Source organism: Vipera berus (assembly GCF_964194415.1).
Source record: "Vipera berus genome assembly, chromosome: 6".
Lineage (NCBI taxonomy): Eukaryota > Metazoa > Chordata > Lepidosauria > Squamata > Viperidae > Vipera > Vipera berus.
Window position 1 is genome coordinate 65184688 of NC_138208.1, and position 24029 is coordinate 65208716.

Here is a 24029-nt window from a genome sequence, read left to right on the forward strand (position 1 = left end):
ACACACACACACACACACACACAGAGACACGTTTCTCCGTGCCCTAAACGGCTCTTTCCCCCCAGACGAGACAAGTCTTGATTCTGATCTGGTCTTGGTCTCTTTGCAAAGTGGTGCGCCTGTCCGAGCGACCCGCAGAACTGTCCTCGGTGCGCGCCTCGCGGCACTTCTGTTGCTGCTGCCGCCGCCGCCGCTGCTGCTGCTGGCAGTGGTGGTGGTGGTGGTGGCTGGCGCGGGTCCAGCCTTATCCCGGTGTGCCATCCCCGCCCAGCACTGCAGCTCTGGTCATATGAGCAAAACCCGAGGAGAAGGGCACTTCCCCCCCCCTCCCCCCTCCACCTGAAGTCTTCCCTTGCACTTTATCTCCCACTCTTTCTCCCAACAGTTGCAAGGATGGCGATGGCTGACTTGTTCACCGGCGAGGAGATCAAGAAGATGTTGAGAGCCTTTGCGGGTGAGCCTTTCCACGGGGCGGGAGGGATGGGAGCGGGAAGGTCCGCGTCGCTGGAAAAAGTGGAGCTCAGGCAGGAGAGGGAACTGGAGGTGCGGGGAGAAGGGAGAGAAGGCTGGGCGCCCAAGCCTAGGCAGGCAGCCGGCAAGAGTCCGGGGACGAGTCCTGCGCCAAAAACTTCCTTGAGTGTAAGGAAAGCTTGTCCAAGTGGGGACGCTGGGAGGCGACGGCTGCTGCTGCTGCTGCTGTGCTGCGCTAGCGGAGACCGCACATTTTCTCAGCCCAAGCAAGAGCGTCCAAAGGAAGTTCTGGCTTTACCCTTCAGCCAGGGACACGCGAGATCTTTTGCACTGCGGCTCCCGCAAAGCCGGACTCTCTCTCTCTCTACGAGCGGGGCATAGAAAAGTTGCCATGCCACAAACCTGGAGAAAGCAAGGTTGCCACGTTTTTAGCAATATTCTCCTCTGTTTTCCCATCTTTCCAAGAGTTTCTAATTCTTGTCATTGACTTGGTTTATTTTTATTTGCTTTCCAGGAGACAGGGTTTTTTTTAAAGGGGGGGGGAGGAAATCAATTACTTTCAATTAAGTCACTTACAAGGGCAGAATGAAGACATGAATGGTCAAATTTCCTTGCAACTTCCCACAATCAATCACATAGTGGTTGATTCATTTTTGTTGCTAGATGGGGATTCTGGACACCATAGATGCCCCTTGTGACCATGAGCTCAAGGGGCAGAAAGGTCATGTTAAAACACAGGCCCAGGTTCAGCTTATTCTACTGGGGGACCAGGGGGGGGGTTGTGGGTGGGTGGGTGGTGAGGAAGGAATCCACAGTGGTCTGATGCAAGAAAGAAGAATGACAAGCTCCCACACATTGCCAGCTGCATCAAAAAGATTATTTCTCCAGTTGTTGATTAGCATGCAGACCAGATTTGCTGAATTTCCTTCTATCGAAGATCTCTTCTCCTGCCTTCTTTGATATCTGGCCGCTCTAATCTTTCAATTTATCACTTTAATGGATATGTCTTCGATGTATGTGCTCCTTTGATATTGTATGTATTACTGAAGCATTCCTTGGTTTGCTTCTGTTCTATGGACTTTTAAGTCACACAATTCTCAGCAATGGCCATTGGCTATGCTGACTGGGAAATCCCATATAACTTGAGTGTGCCCAGACTGCAGATGGATGTACCACTTTCAAGTAATACCAATGGGCATGGCTGAACATAGAACTATCTGGTTGAGCATTATGAAGTCTGGTGCCCTCCAAAAATATTAGACTGCCTGGTCAACATTGTCTGTTTGGCATAGTCTTCTTTTTTCCAAAACCCGGAGTAGCTTACCTGGAAGACAAATCTGGATTAGTTTACCTAGAAGTCCATTCAAGCAAGCCAGTGCTATTTTATCCAAGTGTCTTCAGGGCTCTTCTCTTCTGCGGGATTTTATTTTTCTCCTTATTATATTTATATCCTGCCTTTTTTTCTTTTATACACTTCAGGGTATATACATAATGTTCCTTTTTCCTGTTTTCCCCACAACAACAATCCTATGAAGTGGGTTGGGTTGAGGGAGTGATTGATCCAAAGCCATCCACAAGACTAGAGTGTTACAGTTTGGTCCAGCACGTTAAGCACTGTCCCAAATCAGCTTTCTGGAATTGTCACTCTCTCAAACTATCTGATATCATATGGCTGAGAGACAAAGGAGCAGGTCTTAAACTTACAAAATCCACTTTATTTTTTGCAAAAACCCTACGATCTATGAATCAACCCCAAATAAAAGCATATCAGCTTCATGGCTAGACATATGCTTGCAATTAAAAAAAAATTAATCCATGAATTTATTTTTAGTAACACAGATGAATTCACAGTTTAGTTATGGAATGGTTTTCTTCATCCCCTAAATTGGGGGAGAAGATCCTGTTCATTTTGATAGGCAGAAATCTGATCATTCCACCAGATAAAGAGAAATGGGCTTCTATTGTGCAGTCATGGGCTAATCTCTGCTTCTCTATGTATATTTGCTTAATGCAAGTAACAGACTAAATTATGTCCTTTCCCCTTTTAGTTAAACACTGCAATTTTTGTGTGATTTTGCTGTGACCTTGGTAAATGCCCTGAATGAAACAATAGCGATCACACAAGGAAAGTGTGCCACAGAACAGATTCCTCTAGGAGTGGACTGATTTCCAACTCACATCTTCCTCCTCTTTCTGTTCATTGATTTCCTCTAAATTTACATGCAGTGCCAGAAAAAGAAATCTGTCCAAATGAAAGACATTGCCAATCAGAGCATTTCTTAAAGTCATTGTATCAGATTTCCCCGTTACCTCTCCTGGATGTATAAACCAAGGTGACAATTATCTCAATATTTAAATTGAGCCATTTAAACTCTAGAGGATTATCCTCAACATTATTATTGTTGTTATTGTGTGAGGTGTGTGCATGTGTGTGTGTGAGAGAGAGAGTCAGAGAGACAAGCTCATGTCATGGCTGTGATATAGTACAAAGCCTGTTTTATAGTCATCTCCTAAGTAATATCTCATCGCCTCCCTGCACACCCTGAGATAATTTATACAAAATATTCACTGGAGAAAAGCTTAAACAAATAGCTATTTGTCAACCCTCTTTAATTCTAGCCTTCCCTTCTGCTTAAGACGTAGACAGCAATTTTAAAATATGCAAATTAAGGAAGCAGTATTCTGCATTCTTGGTTGACAATGGGAAATTCTCCCAGGATTTGTTTTTCCTGCTACAGAATGATGGTTAAAATATCCGTTGCCTTGTCTTCTCTTCTCTTAGGACTCATCATATACTGATTAACAGGATATTCTTACTTTCTCATTTTCTTGAAACTACTACTTCTTTTCTTGTAGAACTCTGCCAATGCCCTGGACATCCAGTGGACCTCAGAAAAGTTCCTCTCTTGTTCTCTGGGCTATATAACCAGGCCACTGAACTGCTAGATCCTGTATCCACCACCCCCCCCCAAAAAAAATCCCTTAAATTCTTGGCTTGGTATTTAAAATACTTCTTTCTTTACAACCTGAAGTGTCTTGAATCTTTTGGGTGAAACTGTGTGAATATCATGCAGTCGTGAATATATTAATCTCCTGTATTACACTGAGTTTAGTCCTCATTTGCAAAAGTTCACACCTAGCTCTATTAGGGACATATCTGTAGACTGAAAGGGGGTGGTAGAGAGAGACAGAGAGATGAGAGACAGAGAGAGAGAGAAGAAGAGAAGTGATTATCTTTCAGCTTCTTAGGCTGGTTCCTGATCAGGTCCTAAAATGTAGCTGAAGGCAAATAAGGTCACCTGGATGACTTTGGGTCAGTCAGACTCTTTTGGCATAGCCTACCTCTCAGAATTGTTGCAGTGAGGAAAATAGGAGACTAAAGCATTAATTGTGGTACCTTGGGTTTTATAAAATAAAGGTGGAATATAACTCTATTAATAATTATAGCACCGTTACTACATCTGGCTTTGGACTTAGTGGAAAAGCACTTGTGATAATTAATGGAAAAATAAGTAAACGAAAAAAATAAAACGAAAAGGTGAAATGTTGGCTGTAAATACCATGGAGCAGGGATGCAAATGGTACAATTATATAAATAATTTAGAATAACATATGCCTGGGCAATAGACAGTGGGTTCTTACAGTTCCCATTTTAACCCTACCTTAACCCTCTTTCTTCTTAAAAAACTAAAGTTACAGTTGCATCCTTTTTGGTTTGATGTTCCCTACTGTGCTTTCCAAAATACCACAAAAATAGCCTTATTATCTCCATTATGGTTGTGCAATGCTTCACAAATAATTTGGAGATGGTGCATGAGAATAGTATTCAATAGACAACAGCATTGTCTGTAATTCTTTAAAGCAACTACATCATTTCCTAGGCTCATTTTCCCAATTGGAGTTTCAATTGGCATGAGGATGTAACTGCAACCTAATAGTCTCTTTTGTTCATATAATGCTGGCCACATCTAATTTGCAGGGCAATCAATTTGCAGTCATCCCTTGGCAGTCCCAATTAAAAGCAGTTTTATTTCATATAAACTGACAGGGCCCTGCCATAATAAGGTAGGTACAATCCCTGCCTGTGTTCAAAACAATTAGATAAGAAGTCTTGCTTCTACAGATGTCACCAGTGTGTATTTATCTACACATATCTATATGGTCATCTATTCACTATCTAGTCCATGTTGCTTTCCAAGTGAATACTCACTATGTGCTATGTGAAGTACTAGGTATTCCTAAAAATTAAAAAAAGGAAGAAAAGCGAGGAACAAAATGAATTTGTGCAAAGCTGAAATGGTACCAGGCTAGAAAGCAGGAGATGGTGAGTTCAAGTCCCACCTTAGTCATGAAAGCCAGCTGGGAGACTTTGGACCAATCACTTTCCCTCAACCACACCTACCTCACAGGGTTGTTTTTATGAGGAAACAGGAGGAGGAAGGTGTGTTGGACATGTTTGCTGCCTTGAACTATTTGTAATAGAAAAAAGATAGGAAACAAATGAACAATAGAATGAATGAATGAATGAATGAATGAATGAATGAATGAATGAATGAATACATACATACATACATACATACATACATGTGTTAGATTACACATAGCAGCATCAGTTTTGCTACTTACAGTCATCTAATGTTTGCATTCTTCCTGCCAGCAGATGACCTTGAGTTGGGGATGAATGGACTATCCATCCACAAATCATAAACTTTGTTGTTTCCATTGCCAATCCCTATCCTGCCTCCACTGCATCTGTTTCAAGTCACTGCCAAATGCTATTTGACTATTTATGAGCATGCCAATAATTAAAGGCAAGGTTAATAGTTATTTGCTCTATCTTGCCTACTTCCTGCTTCAGCTGGTAGGAAAAGATACAGCAATCAGGGCACACTAAGAAGAATGGGATTGGTTGGCCTTCAAGACTTTGCGTAGGCTTGTCCATCCTAGCTTTTCTACCACCTTTGCACAAGCTGGGCATCTTTCAGAAAGGGAGGGAGGGAAGGAAGGAAGGAAGGAAGGAAGGAAGGAAGGAAGGAAGGAAGGAAGGAAGGAAGGAACAGTGGCGTAGCGTGGGTTGTCAGCACCCGGGGCAAGGCAAGTAATTTGCGCCCCCTCGCTCTCGCACCGCACGCCTGGCACCCCCCTGGCGTAAGAAGAATCGAGCCTCCCGCGATCTCCCGTCCCCCCCCACCCCCCTGAAATTCTTGCCCGCTTTCACAGACTTGTTCTTTTACACCGGCTGCAAGTACCAGGAGCCAAAGGCAGCCTCTCCGAAAGCCTCACACCCAAAGACGCAGGCACGCCCACACCGAGGAATGCCGCCGCTGGCGAGGCTCGCAGACGCCACCGCTGCCATTCTTTCTTTCTCGTTCACGGGAGCGCGCGGCGGCGTGCGCATACAGAGGCGTATATAGACCCAGGGAGCCGCCGAGCCTTCCCCCACCCGGAGAGAGAAGCGTTTCTGTGTCGGCGCAGGCACAGATACCCCTCGCTCGCGAGCAGCCTTGCCCTAGCCCGCCGGTCGCGCCCCCCCAGATGTTGCGCCCGGTGCGGCCGCCCCCCCTGCACCCCCCACGCTACTCCACTGGGAAGGAAGGAAGGAAGGAAGGAAGGAAGGAAGGAAGGAAGGAAGGAAGGAAGAAAGAAAGAAAGAAAGAAAGAAAGAAAGAAAGAAAGAAAGAAAGAAAGAAAGAAAGAAAGAAAGAAAGAAAGAAAGAAAGAAAGAAAGAGAGAAACAGCCTTAGAAAAGGGAGGTAGCGCAAAAGCAGAGAGAGAATGCTGGATAGTGACCACAGGGAAGCGGATTATCCAGAATGCTGGATAGTGACCACAGGATTCTCTGCACTTCCCAGTACTCCCCAAATATACTTATGATCATTTCTGACAGTCAGATAAGGCTTTCTAGATTTTACCTACCTTAAAACTGTGGCGAGGACAATGTCATCTTAAAGGGACACACCTAATGACAACTTTAGTGCTTTTCACCCATAGCCTGTAAATGAGGTAAAGGCAACACAGTGAAACAAAGCAGAACAAGTGTGTTGTCAGGGCAATATTGTACTGTGCTAAGTTGCAGCTGAGCACAAAGGCTGCAAGAGTGGACTTTTGTCACATTAACCATTCCAATGAATATGAATTCCACTTGCACGGTCCCTCCTGTAGGTACAAACTAAGTAGATGTTTGAAGTTTTTGTTGTTGTTAGTTGCGAAGTCGTGTCCGACCCATCGCGACCCTATGGACAACGTTCCTCCAGGCCTTCCTGTCCTCTACCATCTTCTGGAGTCCATTTAAGCTCACGCCTACTGCTTCAGTGACTCCATCCAGCCACCTCATTCTCTGTCGTCCCCTTCTTCTAGTGCCCTCAATCTTTCCCAGCATTAGACTCTTCTTCAGTGAGTCCTTCCTTCTCATTAGGTGGCCAAAGTATTTGAGTTTTAGCTTCAGGATCTGCCCTTCTAAAGAGCAGTCAGGGTTGATCTCCTCTAGGACTGACCAGTTTATTTATTTTATTTTAATTCCATTTATATCCCGCCCTTCTCCGAAGACTCAGGGCGGCTTACAAGCTTAGCAGTAGCCTTCATTCTATGTATATGCCTGCTTATTAGGGCTTTCACACACACACACCCAAGCGGCATTATTACAAAGTCAGCTTAATTGCCCCCAACAATCTGGGTCCTCATTTTACCTACCTCGGAAGGATGGAAGGCTGAGTCAATCTTGAGCCTGGTGGGATGCGAACCTGCACTAATTGCAGGCAGCTGGTGTTACTTAAGGAGGCATTAGCCCACTGCTCCACCAAGGCTCTATCGCCTTGCAGTCCAAGGGACTCGCAGGAGTCTTCTCCGGCACCATAGTTCAAAGGCCTCAATTCTTTGGCGCTCAGCCTTTCTTATGGTCCAACTTTCACTGCCATACATTGCAACTGGGAAGACCATAGCCTTGGCTATACACAGTTTTGTTGACAGGGTGATGTCTCTGCTTTTTAGTGTGCTGTCTAGATTTGCCATGGCTCTCCTCCCAAGGAGCAAGCGTCTTTTAATTTCTTGGCTACAGTCCCCATCTGCAGTGATCTTGGAGCCCAGGAAAATAAAATCTGTCACTACCTCCATTTCTTCCCCATCTATTTGCCAGGAATTGAGAGGGCCAGATGCCATGATCTTGGTTTTCTTAATGTTTAGTTTCAACCCAAGTTTTGCACTCTCCTTCTTCACTCGCAACAAGAGGCTCTTCAGTTCCTCTTCACTTTCTGCCATTAGAGTGGTATCATCTGCATATCTTAGGTTGTTGATGTTTCTTCCGGCAATCTTAATTCCAACTTTTGATTCATCTAGCCCTGCCTTTCTCATGATGCATATAAGTTAAATAGGCAAGGCGACAGTATACATCCTTGGTGGACTCCTTTCCCAATTTTGAACCAATCAGAGGTTCCGTGTCCAGTTCTCACTGTTGCTTCTTGGCCCGCATATAGGTTTCTCAAGAGACAAATAAGATGGTCTGGTATGCCCATCTCTTTAAGGACTTGCCACAGTTTGTTATGATCCACACAATCAAAGGCTTTAGCATAGTCAATGCCTTCAATATAAATTTAATAGGAGGCCCCTGGTTAACTTTTTAGTAAAAAATTTTATGGGGTTAGGGAGAGGGGTGGGAGTGGGTGGTTGTTGTTTGGCTATGGGGGGTGGTCAATCAACCGTGGCTCAGGCCAGGCCTGGGTCTGATCGCACGGGGGGAGAGCGGGGTGTGGTTGCCTCCGGGGCTCGGGAGTGGGTCGTGGGACTACCGATTCCCACGACGTTGGGGAATGGCAGCAGGTGCATGAACAGAGGGCCGTATTGTTACCGGGGGGGGTCGTCTCCACTACTTACAAGCAGTGAGGCCCTCTGACCCTCTGTTTCTTCCCCGAGGTCCCGGAAGCGAGGATGCGCAGCCTCCTGAGCTCCGGCAGGTGTACCTGAATGCCAGGTCCGTGGTTAATAAAGCTCCCCTTGTTCGGGATTTAGTTGAGGGTGAGCATGCGGACCTGGCTTGCATCACGGAGACTTGGTTGGGTCCAGAGGGTGGGGTCCCTTTGGTCGATCTTTGCCCACCAGGTTTCCGGGTGCTACACCAGCCCCGGGCTCAAGGTAGGGGCAGGGGAGTGGCGGTAGCTATCAGGGAGACCTTATGTCCGTGGGAGACCACCGTTCCTCAGATAGTCGGGTGTGAGTCTCTCTTTTTGAGATTTGGTCCGGGGGCGCAGTTGGGCTTGCTGCTGGTGTACTTTTTGCCTAGTCGCGCAGTGGCAGCCCTGCCTGAGCTACTCGATGTCCTCTCTGGGTTGGTCATTGAGTTCCCCAAACTCATAGTTTTGGGTGACTTCAATCTACCATCCCTAGGAGGTTCATCTGAGTTAGCTCGGGAGTTCATGGCTTCCATGACGGCCATGGACCTGACGCAAGTAATTTCTGAACCAACTCATGAGGGAGGCCACACCCTTGACCTGGTTTTCTTATCTGGACGGTGGTTTGATGATCTTGGTGGGGGCTCTCCATTTATTATGCCCCTGTCATGGACCGATCATTACCTCTTGCGGCTGGTCTTCCATTTTGCCACCCCCCGCCGTGGGGGTACGGAGCCAACCAGATGGTACCGCCCCAGGTGCTTAATGGATCCTGACAGGTTCCAGGCAGCGCTGGGGTCCCCACCTGCCTCCGTTGCTCACAACTCGGCGGATGCCCTAGTGGAAGCCTGGGAAAGGGCGGCCACTGAGGCACTTGACCAAGTTGTACCCTTGCGGCCCCTGACCCGGTGCAGATCTCAACGAGCTCCATGGTTCTCTATGGAGCTCCGGGAGATGAAGCGTCGGAAACGGGGCCTAGAGAGCTGTTGGAGGTCCAGCCGATCCAAATCCGACCGGTTGCAACTAAGAACCTTTATTAGGTCTTATCTCGCAGCGATGAGGGCGGCGAGGTGTAATTACTTCTCTGCCCTCATCGCGTCCGCAGATAATCGCCCGGCCGCCCTGTTTAGGGTGACCCGCTCCCTCCTTAATCAGGAGGTGAGGGAGGAACCCTTGCAGGGCCGTGCCGAGGAGTTTGGTCAACATCTGTCGGATAAAATCGCTCAGATTCGGACCGGTCTGGACTCCAACTGGGCAGAGTCCGACGATCAGGACACGAGCGGTCTTGTCGATGTTATCTGGGAGGAGTTTGATTCTGTGACCCCTGAGGAAGTGGACAAGATTATGGGGAGGTTGAGCTCCACCACATGTTTATTGGACCCGTGCCCTTCTTGGCTGGTCTATGCAGCTCGGGAGAGGACACGAGGCTGGTTCCAGGCAGTTATATCTGCTTCTTTGAGTGAGGGTAATTTCCCCACCGTCTTGAAGGAGGCGGTGGTGAGACCTCTCCTCAAGAAGCCTGCCCTGGACCCAGCTGTGTTGAATAACTTTCGTCCGGTCTCCAACCTTCGCTTTCTTGCGAAGGTTGTTGAGAGTGTGGTGGCGCATCAGCTCCCCCTGGTTCTGGATGAAGCAGATTATCTAGACCCGTCCCAATCGGGTTTCAGGCCCGGGTACAGCATGGAGACGGCATTGGTCGCTCTGGTGAATGATCTCTGGAGGGCCCGGGACAGGGGATATTCCTTTGTCCTAGTCCTATTAGACCTCTCAGCGGCTTTCGATACCATCAACCATGGTATCCTGCTGCGGCGTCTCAGGGGATTGGGAGTGGGAGGCACAGTTCTTCAGTGGTTCTTTTCCTATCTCCTGGGATGCTCGCAGTCAGTATTGGCAGGGGGGAAGAGGTCGACCCCAAGGACTCTCGTTTGTGGAATTCCTCAGGGGTCGGTCCTCTCGCCTCTCCTGTTCAACATCTATATGAAACCGCTGGGTGAGATCATTCGTGGTTTTGGAGTTGGGTATCATCAGTACGCCGATGATACCCAGCTTTTCATTTTGACCCCAAACCACCCCAGTGATGCCCTCGATGTGATGTCCCGTTGCCTGGAGGCGGTTCGGGTCTGGATGGGGAGGAACAGACTTCAGCTCAACCCTGACAAGACTGAGTGGCTGTGCATTCCGGCATCCCGGGACATTCAAAATATTCCACCTCTTTCTATGGGGGGTGAGTTTTTACCCCCCGTGGATAGGGCTCGCAACTTAGGAGTCCTCCTAGATTCACAGCCTACCCTGGAAGACCATATAGTAGCCGTGACTAGGGGGCCTTTCGCCCAGGTTTGCCTGGTGCGCCAGTTGCGGCCCTATCTGGACCGGGATGCCCTGTGTACGGTCACTCATGCGCTCGTGACCTCTCGCCTGGACTACTGCAATGCTCTTTACATGGGGCTCCCCTTGAAGACCACTCGGAGGCTCCAACTGGTACAGAATGCAGCCGCGAGAGTTGTCTTGGGAGTTTCCCGGTACTCCCATGTTACACCTTTGCTCCGCGAGCTGCATTGGTTACCAGTTGTCTTCCGGGTGAGATTCAAGGTTTTGGTAATGGTCTTTAAGTCCTTAAATGGCATGAATCCGGAGTACCTTGGGGACCACCTGCTGCCGACGTCAACTTCCCTCCGCCCTGTGCGTTCCCACAGATAGGGCCTCCTCAGGGTGCCTCCGGTCAGAGAATGTCGGCTGGTGTCCCCCAGGGGGAGGGCCTTCTCTGTGGGCGCTCCGGCTTTATGGAACCAACTGCCGGTTGAGCTCCGGACGGCACCGGACCTTCGCTCCTTCCGGCGCGGTCTGAAGACCCATTTATTTGAACAAGCTGGCCTGGCCTGATGGGGGACGTTAGGGTTTTTAATGGGTTTTTTATACTGTTACTGTTTTTATCTGGGCAATTGTTTAATTCTCTTTTAATTTTTATATTTTCTATTTATATATGCCCTGTTCACCACCCTGAGTCCTTCGGGAGAAGGGCGGTATACAAATTTAATAAAATACTAAATACTAAATAGTAAATGAAGCAGAAGTAGATGTTTTTCTGGAACTCTCTAGCTTTCTCCATGATCCAGCGTATGTTAGCAATTTGATCTCTAGTTCCTCTGCCTCTTTGAAATCCTGCCTGTACTTCTGGTAGTTCTCGATCCACATACTGCTGGAGTCTAGCTTGCAGGATTTTAAGCATAACTTTACTAGCATGAGAAATGAGTGCAATGGTGCGATAATTTGAACATTCTTTGGCACTGCCTTTCTTTGGAATTGGAATGTAAACTGATCTTTTCCAATCCTGTGGCCACTGTTGAGTTTTCCAAATTTGCTGGCAAATTGAGTGTAGCACTTTTACTGCATCGTCTTTTAAGATTTTGAATAGCTCAGCTGGAATACTGTCACCTCCACTAGCTTTGTTGTTGCTCAGCTTTTCTAAGGCCCACTTCACTTCACATTCTAATGTTTGAAGTAGCCGTTACATTTGTAGATTTTATGCTGTGCTGTAATATCTTTACAATACTAACAAAGTCATCTCAGCCATCACTTCCTTCTCTTTTCACTTGAATACATGTTCCACCACAGGATTGCTATTGCTCAGCAGTGGAAGAAATAGATCAGAGATGCAAGAAATTTCTTGTTCGCTGTACATGAACTACATGATCACTGTATAGGAATACCAGATACCACAGTTCTGTTCTCAGTTAAGACATTATTTACATAAATTTCATTTATATAAATCTCTCTAAGATTTACATAAATTTCATCCACCAATTAGTGTTTCTCTCTCTGAGTCTCCTAACAAGTCCATGCCTGGATCCCATTTTCAAACACTATAATCACAGAATGGGACAACTCACCATGGCCAACTTGCAGTGGAACAAGAGTTACACTAATATCAAAAAATGGTGGAATACAATCATTAAAGAAAGGATGCCAAATGAAATGTGAAGGACAAAAATTAAAATAATGTTTATATACGTGCATACAGATTGGCTTTCTGCAATCTGTATGAGAAGTTCCAGTCCCAATGTACCTGGAAGGTACCAGAGTAAGTAACGCCGAAATGGATACTAACATTTGGTCATTTCTGATTACAATATTATTTACATTTGGTGGATGAACTATCTCCACTGAATATTTTATTTACGATTATTGGTTGAGGCTGTGATGGCACTCATTAACATAGTTAAATCACCTGACATTGCTTTCCCCAAAAAATGAACAAATATGTATCAATTAATTGCTCTTATACTGTGAAAATGAATGGACCATGTCTTCTACAAAAGGGGAACAAATGCTCATGCAAGCCAAATTCTGTTCATCTTCCTGCAGCTACCAATTCTTTTGACTACAAGAAATTCTTTGAGGTGTTGGGATTGAAGAATAAAAGCCTCCAAGAACTGAAAATGTTTTTTAGCATTCTGGATACAGATAAAAATGGCTATCTTGAACCCGGTGAAATACAGTAAGCAAAGATTAATATTCCTTTCATAACATGTACCACATGAAATGCGCTATATGCTAGTAATGTGGAATACAGGTTGATATTTTTGACATTGGCTACTAGCAGAAAAATGCAGGCATAGTTGATAAACTTCCATAATTCTAGCCATATGGAAAGTATACCTGTCTATACTACTCTCTGTCACTAATAAATCATTAAAGAAATAAAATCAGAATGGAATCTGAATCTAAAATTCTGAATTGAATTAAAATGTTGTTCCTAATACAAACTCCAGCTAACTTTCAGAGCAGGGCAGGGCAGGGCAGGGGAGAGGAGAGGAGGGAAGGGAAAAACAGTAATGTTACATTAAAGATTACAACCTATGTTATACATATTGAGCAAATCATGGAACTGTCCAAGCCCATCACCATCCCGAACTGCTAAAGGAGAGGGAGGTATGTCATTTTGGGGAGCTCTTACAGTTAAGCTGATGTAGAATGAATTCTGCCGGTGATCATGATTTTCTATTTTTTAAACTAATTATAGACAGTTTGCATGTTTTACATGTTTGCATACTGGTTTTTAATTTGTTTTTTTTTTACCTGTTATGAACCACCGAGAGTTACTTAGATAAGATGGGCAGACATAAAATCAAATAAATCAAAATAACAATTTTCCCTTTAGCCCATCAAACCGGTAAAATCTATTATTTATTTGTGTTGACTTTGAAACATTTCTCATGATGTTCAACTAAAATCTATTCTCCTGAAACTTAACTCCATTAAATCTATTCTGGTTTTATGTCTATTAAGAGTCCATCTATCCTTTTCTGTGGAAAAATTCTGTAGGGCAGTTTCAGCCAATTATAGCTTGAATTACAGATATGGCGAATGGCTTGAACTAACCACTACAGCATCTGAAATTGTGCTTTTTCTAGTTGCATTCTCTTTCTTGTTAAATACCTAACATGTGACAATATCCTTTCCTAGGCAAATTTAAGGTTATTCATTCAAGGTTTTTTCCCCTCTATAACACAAACATACATTAAAGAGAAAGCACGTACCATATATCTAGATAAGTTGGAGAGGAAGATGCTGAGGGTGATGGGTGGCTTCGCTGACTAGGAATTAATGGCATCCTGTTTCCCCTTAAGTAAGTGGATGGCTTAAACATGAGAATATTCCAGGAATATTCTTCAGTTCATGAATGTGGCAGAAGTATACCTTATCATCAAACTGCTTTGCATTCTGCCGTAATCCATTCCACTTGAACCAAAGGTGCTTTTTCAAAAGGCAAGTGGATGTTCTTGTTTTTTTTTCTTTTAAGATGTTTTGTTTCTTGGATAAGCTTCTTCAGTTCATGAAGAACTGAATGAATGAGAGAGAAGGAAACATTTTCAAAGAAAAAAAAAACCAAGAAAGTCCAGTTGCCTTTCGGAAAAGCATCTTTGGGATAACCATGACCTGGATGATTGAGAATCTCCATAGACATTTCACTTGAATATCAATTTTCCATGAAGATGACCTTCAGGATAATTTAGAAATTTCAGGTGGTCCAAATAAAGGAGGGTGATCTTTATTGGGTGCTGACTTCTGCAAGCACAAGGATTTGTCTTATGACGTTCAGTTGCTGCCATTAATTCCAGGTTGGTCAATCATTAAAGTCCTCTGTACTTTAGGTCTCATACACTGAAGAACCTGTCTCATTCCTTATATGACCTCCCTCCTGAATAAGCTAAGATATACATAAATAATTTTTATTGGAAACTAGACTACACAAATAAGCTTTATTTTACAAATGAATTTGGTTTTTATAACTAAGCCTGAATTTAGAACAGACTACCTATACATGTCTACTAGATACATTACACAGAAGCCTTCATTCTTAATATAAAATCCTTTTCATTCTGTATGGATTTGCACAAAATTTAATTTCCATTACACATTTTAGTTCTGTTTCAATTTGTGTGGGTTTTTCTTTTGTTTCCTTCTGTTGTTCAGACATTCAGACGTTTCTTAAGATCTTAAGATTTAGATATTAGTTTTTATATTATCTCAGTTTTCTCCCCAAAACTATTTTTTACCATTTTTTGAAATAAAATAAAATTCTATATCTATATAACAAATACAAATATTTATAAAAACCATTACCTCTGGAATCAGCTCTTCTGTTCTTTTTGTTTCCATTCACAGGTTCATGTTGCAAACTTTTTCCCCCAATAGCAGGCATCTCACTGACAAGGAAATCCAGGAATTCATGGGTGCTGGAGATAAAGATGAGGATGGCAAAATAGGTATTGATGGTAAGTGTGCTGCCCTGGACATCTCAACTTTTGTACCAGACGTTTAGAGTTAAAGAACCTGAACTAATAATTATGCATTGAGGACCCAGATTGTTGGGGGCAATAAGCTGACTTTGTAATAATGCCGCTTTGGGGGGGGGCGAAAGCCCTAATAAGCAGGCATATACATAGAATCAAGGCTATTGCTAAGCACATTGGTTTGTGCTTAAATTGTAAGCCGCCCTGAGTCTTCGGAGAAGGGCGGGATATAAATGGGATTAAAATAAATAAAATAAAATAAAAATTCAAAGACAGTGATAAAATCATAAGATTAGAAGGGGCAGTTCAGGCTATTGAGCTGCTCAGTCCAGAAATCTAAATTATAGTATTCCCCCAAATACTATAGTTTAGATTTCAGAGTATTTGAACACGTGCAGTGAAAGGGTTTGACCCCTCTCTCTCATGAAATGGTTCTACTATCAGGCTGCTTCTGTGTCATAGATATGTATATGTTCAGCTTATCAATTACCTTAGTCAACAAAGTGCTGCTCTAATCCCATTTTCTCAAGACTAAATATGAGGCCTGCAAGAGACAGGCCAGGTTGGTTTGTGATGGACCGCTTTGTACCAGAGGCAATGCAATTCCCTCTGAGATAACATAATTTCTTTCAAAGAGATGCTTCATGTCAGCTCACAAATCTTCCCAACCTGATGCTCTCCAGAAATGTTAGGATTACAACTCCCAAAATTCCTAATCAGCAACAGTAGCCACAGATGGCTGAGAATTATAATATCTAGGAACATAAGAAGCTGCTTTGTAAGTTTCATCCTTGATCTATCTAGCCTAATATAGTAAAGACTAACTTAGTGTTGCTAGATGGATTGATGTTTTCCCAATTCTGTCTGGACAGTGTAGAAAGTGAATATGAGACAACCTTCTGCTCAGGAAATACATGATCTATCACTTACCCCTTGATTACTGTGAGCCAGGGAGAACAGTTATAAAAAATAACCAACAAAGTTGGTTGCTTCTGTCACAGCTATCTCTTCTGTTTACTGACCATTTGTTTCCTTCTCATTTTTATCATTCTTCCAGAATTTATTATCCTGGTGAATCAATCATAAAGGTTTGGATTCATCTGAATCCTCATCTATCATTTACCACCTGATTCCACTTGTTTGTATGGGCCTCTTTTGTTCTTCACCTGTTCATCTATCTTGTTCAAACTTCAACTTTCTGCTGCAGTCCTGTAACACTGTAATTGTGCTGGAAATGCTCTTAAAATAATAAAGGTCACATCAATCTGGACTCTGTTCTCGCTGCTTCTCTTATGTTATTTTGGCATGAAGGGGAAGGGACACTGAGAGGATTGGGAAGGCATTATTTCAATAAAAAATATTCCAAGTGTGCCTAATTTAATCTCATCGTGTCTTGTTATTGCTTTCTGGCAAGACTGATTTCTTTCTCCAGACACTTTCCTGCATATGCACACATGCACATGTTCATAGGAAATCTACAGTGATGGCAGTTACAAAACTTCATTTGACAGCCAAATCCTTTAAATGAAATCATACAATACTTTACAATATTTCTTACCTGCCTCAGATTTTGCTTATTTAAAAAATGTTAGGTGACTATTTCCCTATTCATATATTCAGGAAATTATGCATGTTGGAAGATACCTCATGCACAGCCTTTGCAACTCTCTACATGGGGCTGCCCTTGAGGACCACTCGGAGGCTTCAACTGGTGCAGAATGCGGCCACGCGAGTTGTGATGGGGGCTTCCCGATACTCCCATGTAACACCTCTACTCCGCGAGCTGCATTGGCTTCCGATTCAAGGTGCTGGTGATGACCTATAAAGCCCTAAATGGCTTGGGTCCGGGATATTTGAGGGAACACCTGCTGCCAGCATCAAGTTCCCTTCGTCCAGTGCGCTCACACAGGGAGGGTCTTCTCAGAGTGCCGCCGGTAAAAGACTGCCGGCGGATAACACCCAGGGGGAGGGCCTTCTCAGTGGGTGCACATGCCCTCTGGAACCAGCTGCCTGTGGAGCTTAGGACTGCCCCTGACCTTCGTTCATTCCGCCGGGACCTGAAGACCTGGCTCTTTGAGCTCTCCGGCCCAGGCTGAGAATTTTTAACTGGGGTTTTTATTTTAAGGGATAATTTAATCTTTTTTAATTGTTTTTTAACTTTTGTATTTTGTATTGCTGATTTTAAATTCCCTGTAAACCGCCCTGAGTCCTTCGGGAAAGGGCGGTATATAAATCTAATAAAATTAAAATTAAAATTAAAATTATTTCAACTGGAGGCAGAGAATAGCCAATCAGTTCTAGAACGGATAATAGCGCATGTCTACCAGCAGTGCCAGTAAGTAGCCTGTATGGGAAACAAAATGATTCATACTACTTCCCAAAAATTCAGATGAACAGAAAAGAAATTCTTTTATTGAGATTTCTGTGCAACTAATACCATTCCTGCCTTGGGGGAAAAATGCTGCAGTTTATTCTTCCAAAGCAACAGAATTTTATTCTAGATCTTATCCATTGTAAGGGACGTTTTCATGTACAAACAACCATTTCTCTTCCTTCTGAATCTTGGCTATTCTTTCAGCAAATTTATGACACGGTGAACTATTGTCAAAAACTGAGAAGTGCCTGTTATTTTCTCTAGTTATTTCTGCTCACCGTTGCTTGTGTCCTGGTCACCTCCTGAGTGGACTACTGAAATGCACTCTATATGGGGCTGCCCTTGAAGAATATTTGGAAGTATTTGGAAGCTTCAAAATGTGGTACAAAGTGTGACACTGCAAGCAGTTACGTGTGCCTCCAGAAAGGCACGTTATGAGACCTGCTATGGTTGTTATTTTGCTTCCAGGTACAATTAAAGATACTGATTCTGACCTTTAAAGCACTACATGGCATGGGATCAGAGAATGTGAGGGATTGACTCTTCCCTATTACATCTACCTGTTCCATCAGCCAGGTAGGAAGGGCATGTTATGGGTCCTGTCTGCTAAGGAAGTGTTACCCAGGAAGTGAGACTTTTCTGCCTTTTCTGCTGTAGCACTCACCCTGTGAAATATCTTACCCTGACATGAGATTGGGCTACCCGCAACAGATCTCCTAGAAGACCCTTGGTTTTATCATCAGGTCCAATGTTCCCTTGAGAACAGGAAGCTGGCAAGGTCTTTGTATATGAGTTTTTAAAACTCTCCTGTGGCCTTATTATATGCATCTTTTATTATTTTAAATGTATTTTATTGCTTTTTATTGTATGCTGCCCAAAGTCAGAGTCGTGAGATGGGTGGCTTCTTGAAAGTAATAATAATAATAATAATAATAATAATAATAATAATAATAATAATAATAATAATAATAATAATAATAATAATAATAATAATAATAATAATAATAATAATATAAAGTTGGAAGGGACCTTGGAGGTCATCTAGTCCAACCCCCTGCTCAGGCAGGAAACCCTATACCATTTCAGGCAAATGGCTGTCCAGTCTCTTCTTAAAAACCTCCAGTGTTGGAGCATTCACCACCTCTGGAGGCAGGTTGTTCCACTGGTTAATTGTTCTAACTGTCAGGAAGTTTCTCCTTAGTTCTAGGTTGCTTCTCTCCTTGACTAGTTTCCATCCGTTGCTTCTTGTCCTGCTTTCAGGTGCTTTGGAGAATAGCTTGACTCCCTCTTCTTTGTGGTAGCCCCTGAGATATTGGAACACTGCTATCATGTCACCCCTTACCCTTCTCTTCATTAAACTACACATACCCAATTCCAGCAACCGTTCCCTATATGTTTTAGCCGCCAGCCCCCTAATCATCTTTGTTGCTCTTCTCTGTACCCTTTCTAGAGTCTCGACATCTTTTTTACATCGTGGTGACCAAAACTGGATGCAGTATTCCAGGTGTGGCCTTACCAAAGCATTGTAAAGTGGTATTAGTACTTCACTTGATCTTGATTCTATCCCTCTGTTAATGCAACCTAGCACTGTGTTGGCTTTTTTGGCAGCTGCAGCACACTGCTGGCTCATATTGAAATGATTGTCTACTAAGACTCCGAGATCCCTCTCACAGTTACTACTATTGAGCAAGGTACCACCTATACTATACCTATGCATTTGATTTTTCCTGCCTAAATGTAGAACCTTACTTTTTTCACCATTGAATTTCATTTTGTTAGATAGTGCCCAGTGTTCGAGTCTGTCCAGATCCTTCTGTATCTTAAGCCTATCTTCTGGAGTATTGGCTATTCCTGCCAGCTTGGTGTCGTCTGCAAATTTGATGAGTTCCCCATCTATCCCCTCATCCAAATCATTAATGAAGATATTGAAGAGCACTGGGCCCAGAACAGAGCCCTGGGGCACCCCACTACACACTTCCTTCCATGTAGATGCGGTTCCATTGAGGACCACACGCTGAGTACGGCCTGTCAGCCAGCTACGAATCCATCTGGTGGTGATGCTATCTAACCCACATTTTTCTATCTTATCAAGTAGTAGGTTGTGATCTACTTTATCAAATGCCTTACTGAAGTCCAAGTAAATTATATCTACAGTGTTCCTCTGGTCCACTAATTTTGTCACTTGGTCAAAGAATGTAATAAGATTTGTCTGGCATGATCTGTTTTTGACAAACCCATGTTGACTTTTAGTGATGACTTTGTTTGCATCAAGGTGTTCACTGATTTGTTGTTTGATTATCTTTTCCAGAATCTTCCCAGGTATTGAGGTCAGGCTGATAGGTCTGTAGTTTCCTGGATCTATTTTTTTCCCTTTTTTGAAGATGGGAACTACATCAGCTCTCTTCCAGTCCTCTGGTAGTTCCCCAGTGCTCCAGGATCTTTGAAAAATATAGTTCAGTGGTTCTGAGATCACGTCTGGCAGTTCCTTGAGAACCTTGGGGTGTAATCCATCTGGTCCTGGTGATTTGAACTCGTCTAGGCTGGACAGGTGCTCACTTACCATTTTCTTGCCTATCTTAACTTGCGTTTCTATTCTGTTTTTTATGGCACTGGTTTGGGTAGGTTGGACTGTTTTTTCCCTTTGTGTAAAGACAGATGCAAAAAACGAATTAAATAGTTCTGCTTTCTCCCTATTGCTTGTCACCTTCTTGCCACTTTCCCCCACTAATGGACCAAGGAAGGAAGCAAGAAACCTCTTTCCAACCCTCACTCAGAAATGAGTGAATAGACCTATCAAAGTTGTATTCACCCAGACAGTGTAACAGGCGATCCATTTTTAAGCCTTGCAAGGAAGAGGACATGAATCTAGCAACTTTGGTCCTTGTCAAAACAGCTTCCTTCCTCAGGATGGATTGTACTCTTTGTACAATGAAGTCCTGCTACCTAGGTAGTGCAGCCTGCTTGCAGTCCTGTATAACTTTAGTTCTTCTCTTCTACTTTTGCTCCAGGCAGCTTGCATATATCTGAATAAAAAAGAATGGAGCTGAGGTTCTGTAACAGCATGGTTATCCAACCTTGCCTGGGATGCATTGAATGAAGTCTTGGGTGTCTTGGGTCACATATAAAATATATAATAAAGTTAATGTATATAATATAGTTAATGAATATACTATACTTAATGTATATAATTAACACATTTCCTTATTTTTTATATTTTATTATCTTGTAGGGCCACATTACAAACTGCAGGGCCACTTTAGAGCCCACGGGCTGCAAGTTGGATACACCTGTATTAGAATATGGAATAAGGCAGGGTTTAAATGTAGCAAGTTACGGATGCTATGGATACCATCAAGGGTTGGCAAAACTGTCTGTATCTGCCAGCTGTCGTACCTACCATGTGTTTGTTATTAGATCTAGGGCCTTCAACTCAATGAAAACAGGAGTCTGCAACTACTTGGCTCCTTCTACTTGGATTATGGCAGAGCTTCTCCACTGTGGCTTCTGATCCACTCATAGCCTTTACTAACTGGATTCTTCAAGAGGTTGCTGGAAGTACCAAGAGACGGTGATTTAAAAATAAAAAATAAACTTTTTTTCCAAATTTGCACAAACTTTACCTGCCACACAAAGCTGGCAAGCACTTGTAGTGGTGGGAATTTTACATGCCATGATTCAGCTGCCAATCTGTCACTTTTCCATTGCTGTAAACATTGTAAAACATAGATTGTCTAGGTTAGAAAGTAATTATATTGTGACATTTTCATATTCCACTAGAGGAGAATATATGTAGATCAAGGTTGAACTGTGGAAACCCTGGTGCTCTCTGGGCTTGGTTGTTTGCTTGCAGACATTTCATTACCCAATTAGATAACATCTAATGATTGGTAATACTGCTTAGATTACTTATTAGGGTAATGAAACATTTGCAAGCAAATAACCAAGCTCAGAGAGCACCAATGGTTCCAGAGTTTTCGTATTTTCTGCAATTTGTATGCAGAGGTCCCCTGAGAGTTGAACATTATTTCAAGGTTTTTTCTATGGCAAAAAATATATGAAAAAAAGCTGTTCTAGGGGGCTATATGCAAAACCAAGGAGCTATCAGATTGCTGGACAACCAGGTGGACTTGGTGCAGGCTTCTGCAAATGTCTGAACAGCAATTCCAGGGAAACCTTATGTATTATATTAAAGGGGGGAAATGAAGTAATTTATCTTGATCTGATTTTTTTTATATATCTCAAAAATTGGCATTTTAACAGGGGTATGTAGATTTCTTTATATCCACTGTAATTCTTCTCTACAATAGTTCTAGAAATTCAGATTATTATTGAGGTTCTTCTATCACAAGACACTGGACAAAAATCAAGCTATAGGTAACTGAGAATGTGGCCATAGAGAAGAGCTGATCACTGCAAATTTTGCAGAACAAATTAAGATGAATGGAGTGGATAGGGATAGCTGAAAAAATTAAATTAAGACAAACTTCATGCTTTTTCAGATTTAATTATTGTATTTACATGTAAAATATATTTATCAAAAAATGGATGATGTAAATATTAAAATTAATGTCATCTACCACTACAATATTCTTTTTTAATGCTTTCTGCTGCCTCAGTTTAGAGAAATACTATACATATTAGCATGTATTTTACTGAATACTGTAGTTCAGTTTCCATTAATTTTCAGCAGTTAGTGAGATTTTATTTTTCATTTCAGTTCTCTTCTATGAAATTCTGGGACAGGATGGGAAAGTATTAAGAAATAAATTCTGGATTCTATGGCACAAAGTACAATACATAGTACAAGGGCCATAATATATCCTCCAGTTTAAAATAATGGCTAAGGGCTATCATGAGTCAATAGGGGACAAAAGACATGTAGAATTCCATTAGATTGTCTGCCAAGAAGTAATTGCATTGCCCAGACAATTCGTTTATCTGCCATCATATCTATGATGCGATATATGCACAATGCAGAAGTTATCTGAATATTAGCACATGATATATAATACTATTCAGAAATCATTCCCTAAACTAGGGATAAAATCTATGGTGGAAACAGTTTGGTGTCACCACCAAATATTTTTTGTTATAGATATTTTATTAATTTTTTATAGTTACAAATCTTTAGTGCTTATTAAACAACATGTTGTCTGGGTCCACATATTTGACATTAATAATAATACAGTTTCCATTCCTATTCTCTACTCCGTTTTTCTAGCCATTTGTAAAAGTTATCCCGTGTTTGAAAATATTCTTTTTTCTTCTTTCCTTTTCATTTTCAATGTAAGCCTGTCCATGTTTTCTTAACATTTTCTCTAGCCACATATGCAGTGGTGGGATTCAGCCAGTTCACACCACTTCAGCAGAACCAGTAGCTAATTTTTTGTTGCCCAGGCCCAGAATGGACTTCCAGAAGCGGTATCCACACAGAGTACTGGTTGTTCACATATTTGAATCCCACCACTGCACATATGTATCTTTGACCAGAATTTTTTTCCTTTGGGACATGTCCACCAGAGGTGATAGTATGTGCCTGGCTTTTGCCTACATTTCCAACAATTACTAGACATGTTTTTAAACATTTTATATAAATTTTCTTTATAAGTAGCTATCCTTATTTTATAGTTTCTTTCCCACAAATTTTGCCATTTTTCTAATTCTACATTGTGCCCAATTTTTTTTGCCCAAGTTATCATTGTTTCTTTGACTTGTTCATCTTCCATCGTCAAGTGTAACAAAACTTTATAAAGTTTCTTAATCAATTTTTCATCTGATGACAATAGTATATGGTCAAACACTGTTTGGTCTTTAAAGAAACCATATGTTTTGGCATCTTTTTCATATCTCATTTGCATTTGCAAGTGTGGCCACCATGATAGCTCAATGCCTTGTTCTTCCAATTCTTGTTTAGTTTGTAATTTCCCTTCAGTATTCAAAATGTCTCTATAGATCACAAATTTCTCATAGTTGATAAATTTGGGTGCGCAAATGCTTCCATTGTTGACATCCATCCTGGTATTTTCATATAAATTTTCATTTTTATCTTTCCCCATGTTAAAAGCAAGGCATTTCTTACATAGGGATTTTGAAAGTATTTATGGATTTTATTCTTCCCATACCAAAGAAAAGCGTGCCAACCAAGTTGTAAGTTGTGTTCTTCTAAGTATAGTAATCTTTTGTGTCTAAGGGTTATCCATCCAATGCAGCTGCTTGATAGTATAGAACCCAGTCTGGTAACCCAAATCCTCCGTTTTCTTTTGCTTCTTGTAACACTTTTAGTTTTATTCTTGCTTTTTTCCCTTGCCAGATAAATTTCAAAAATGATGCATTTAACTCATCCCCAAAAAAATCTCTAATTCTATAGGTATTGCTTGGAATAAAAAAGTAGTTTTGGTAAAATATTCATTTTTACTGTCGCTATTCTTCCCAACATTGATGGTTGTAAATTTTTCCATTTTTCCAAGTCTAATTTAATTTGCTTTCATAGTTTAAGATAATTATCTTCTT

General features: G+C 42.3%; 2 protein-coding genes across 2 annotated transcripts in view; both read left to right on the forward strand.

Moving 5' to 3' along the window:
- SSTR3 (somatostatin receptor 3) overlaps positions 1-24029 on the forward strand; it is a 368714-nt gene that overhangs the window by 310737 nt on the left and 33948 nt on the right. The window lies entirely within an intron of this gene.
- PVALB (parvalbumin) lies at positions 394-16231 on the forward strand (the record flags this gene model as incomplete). Its single annotated transcript, XM_081330905.1, has 4 exons — positions 394-454; positions 12714-12846; positions 15018-15127; positions 16203-16231. The coding sequence occupies 4 exons, from the start codon at positions 394-396 to the stop codon at positions 16229-16231; spliced, it is 333 nt and encodes a 110-aa protein (XP_081187031.1).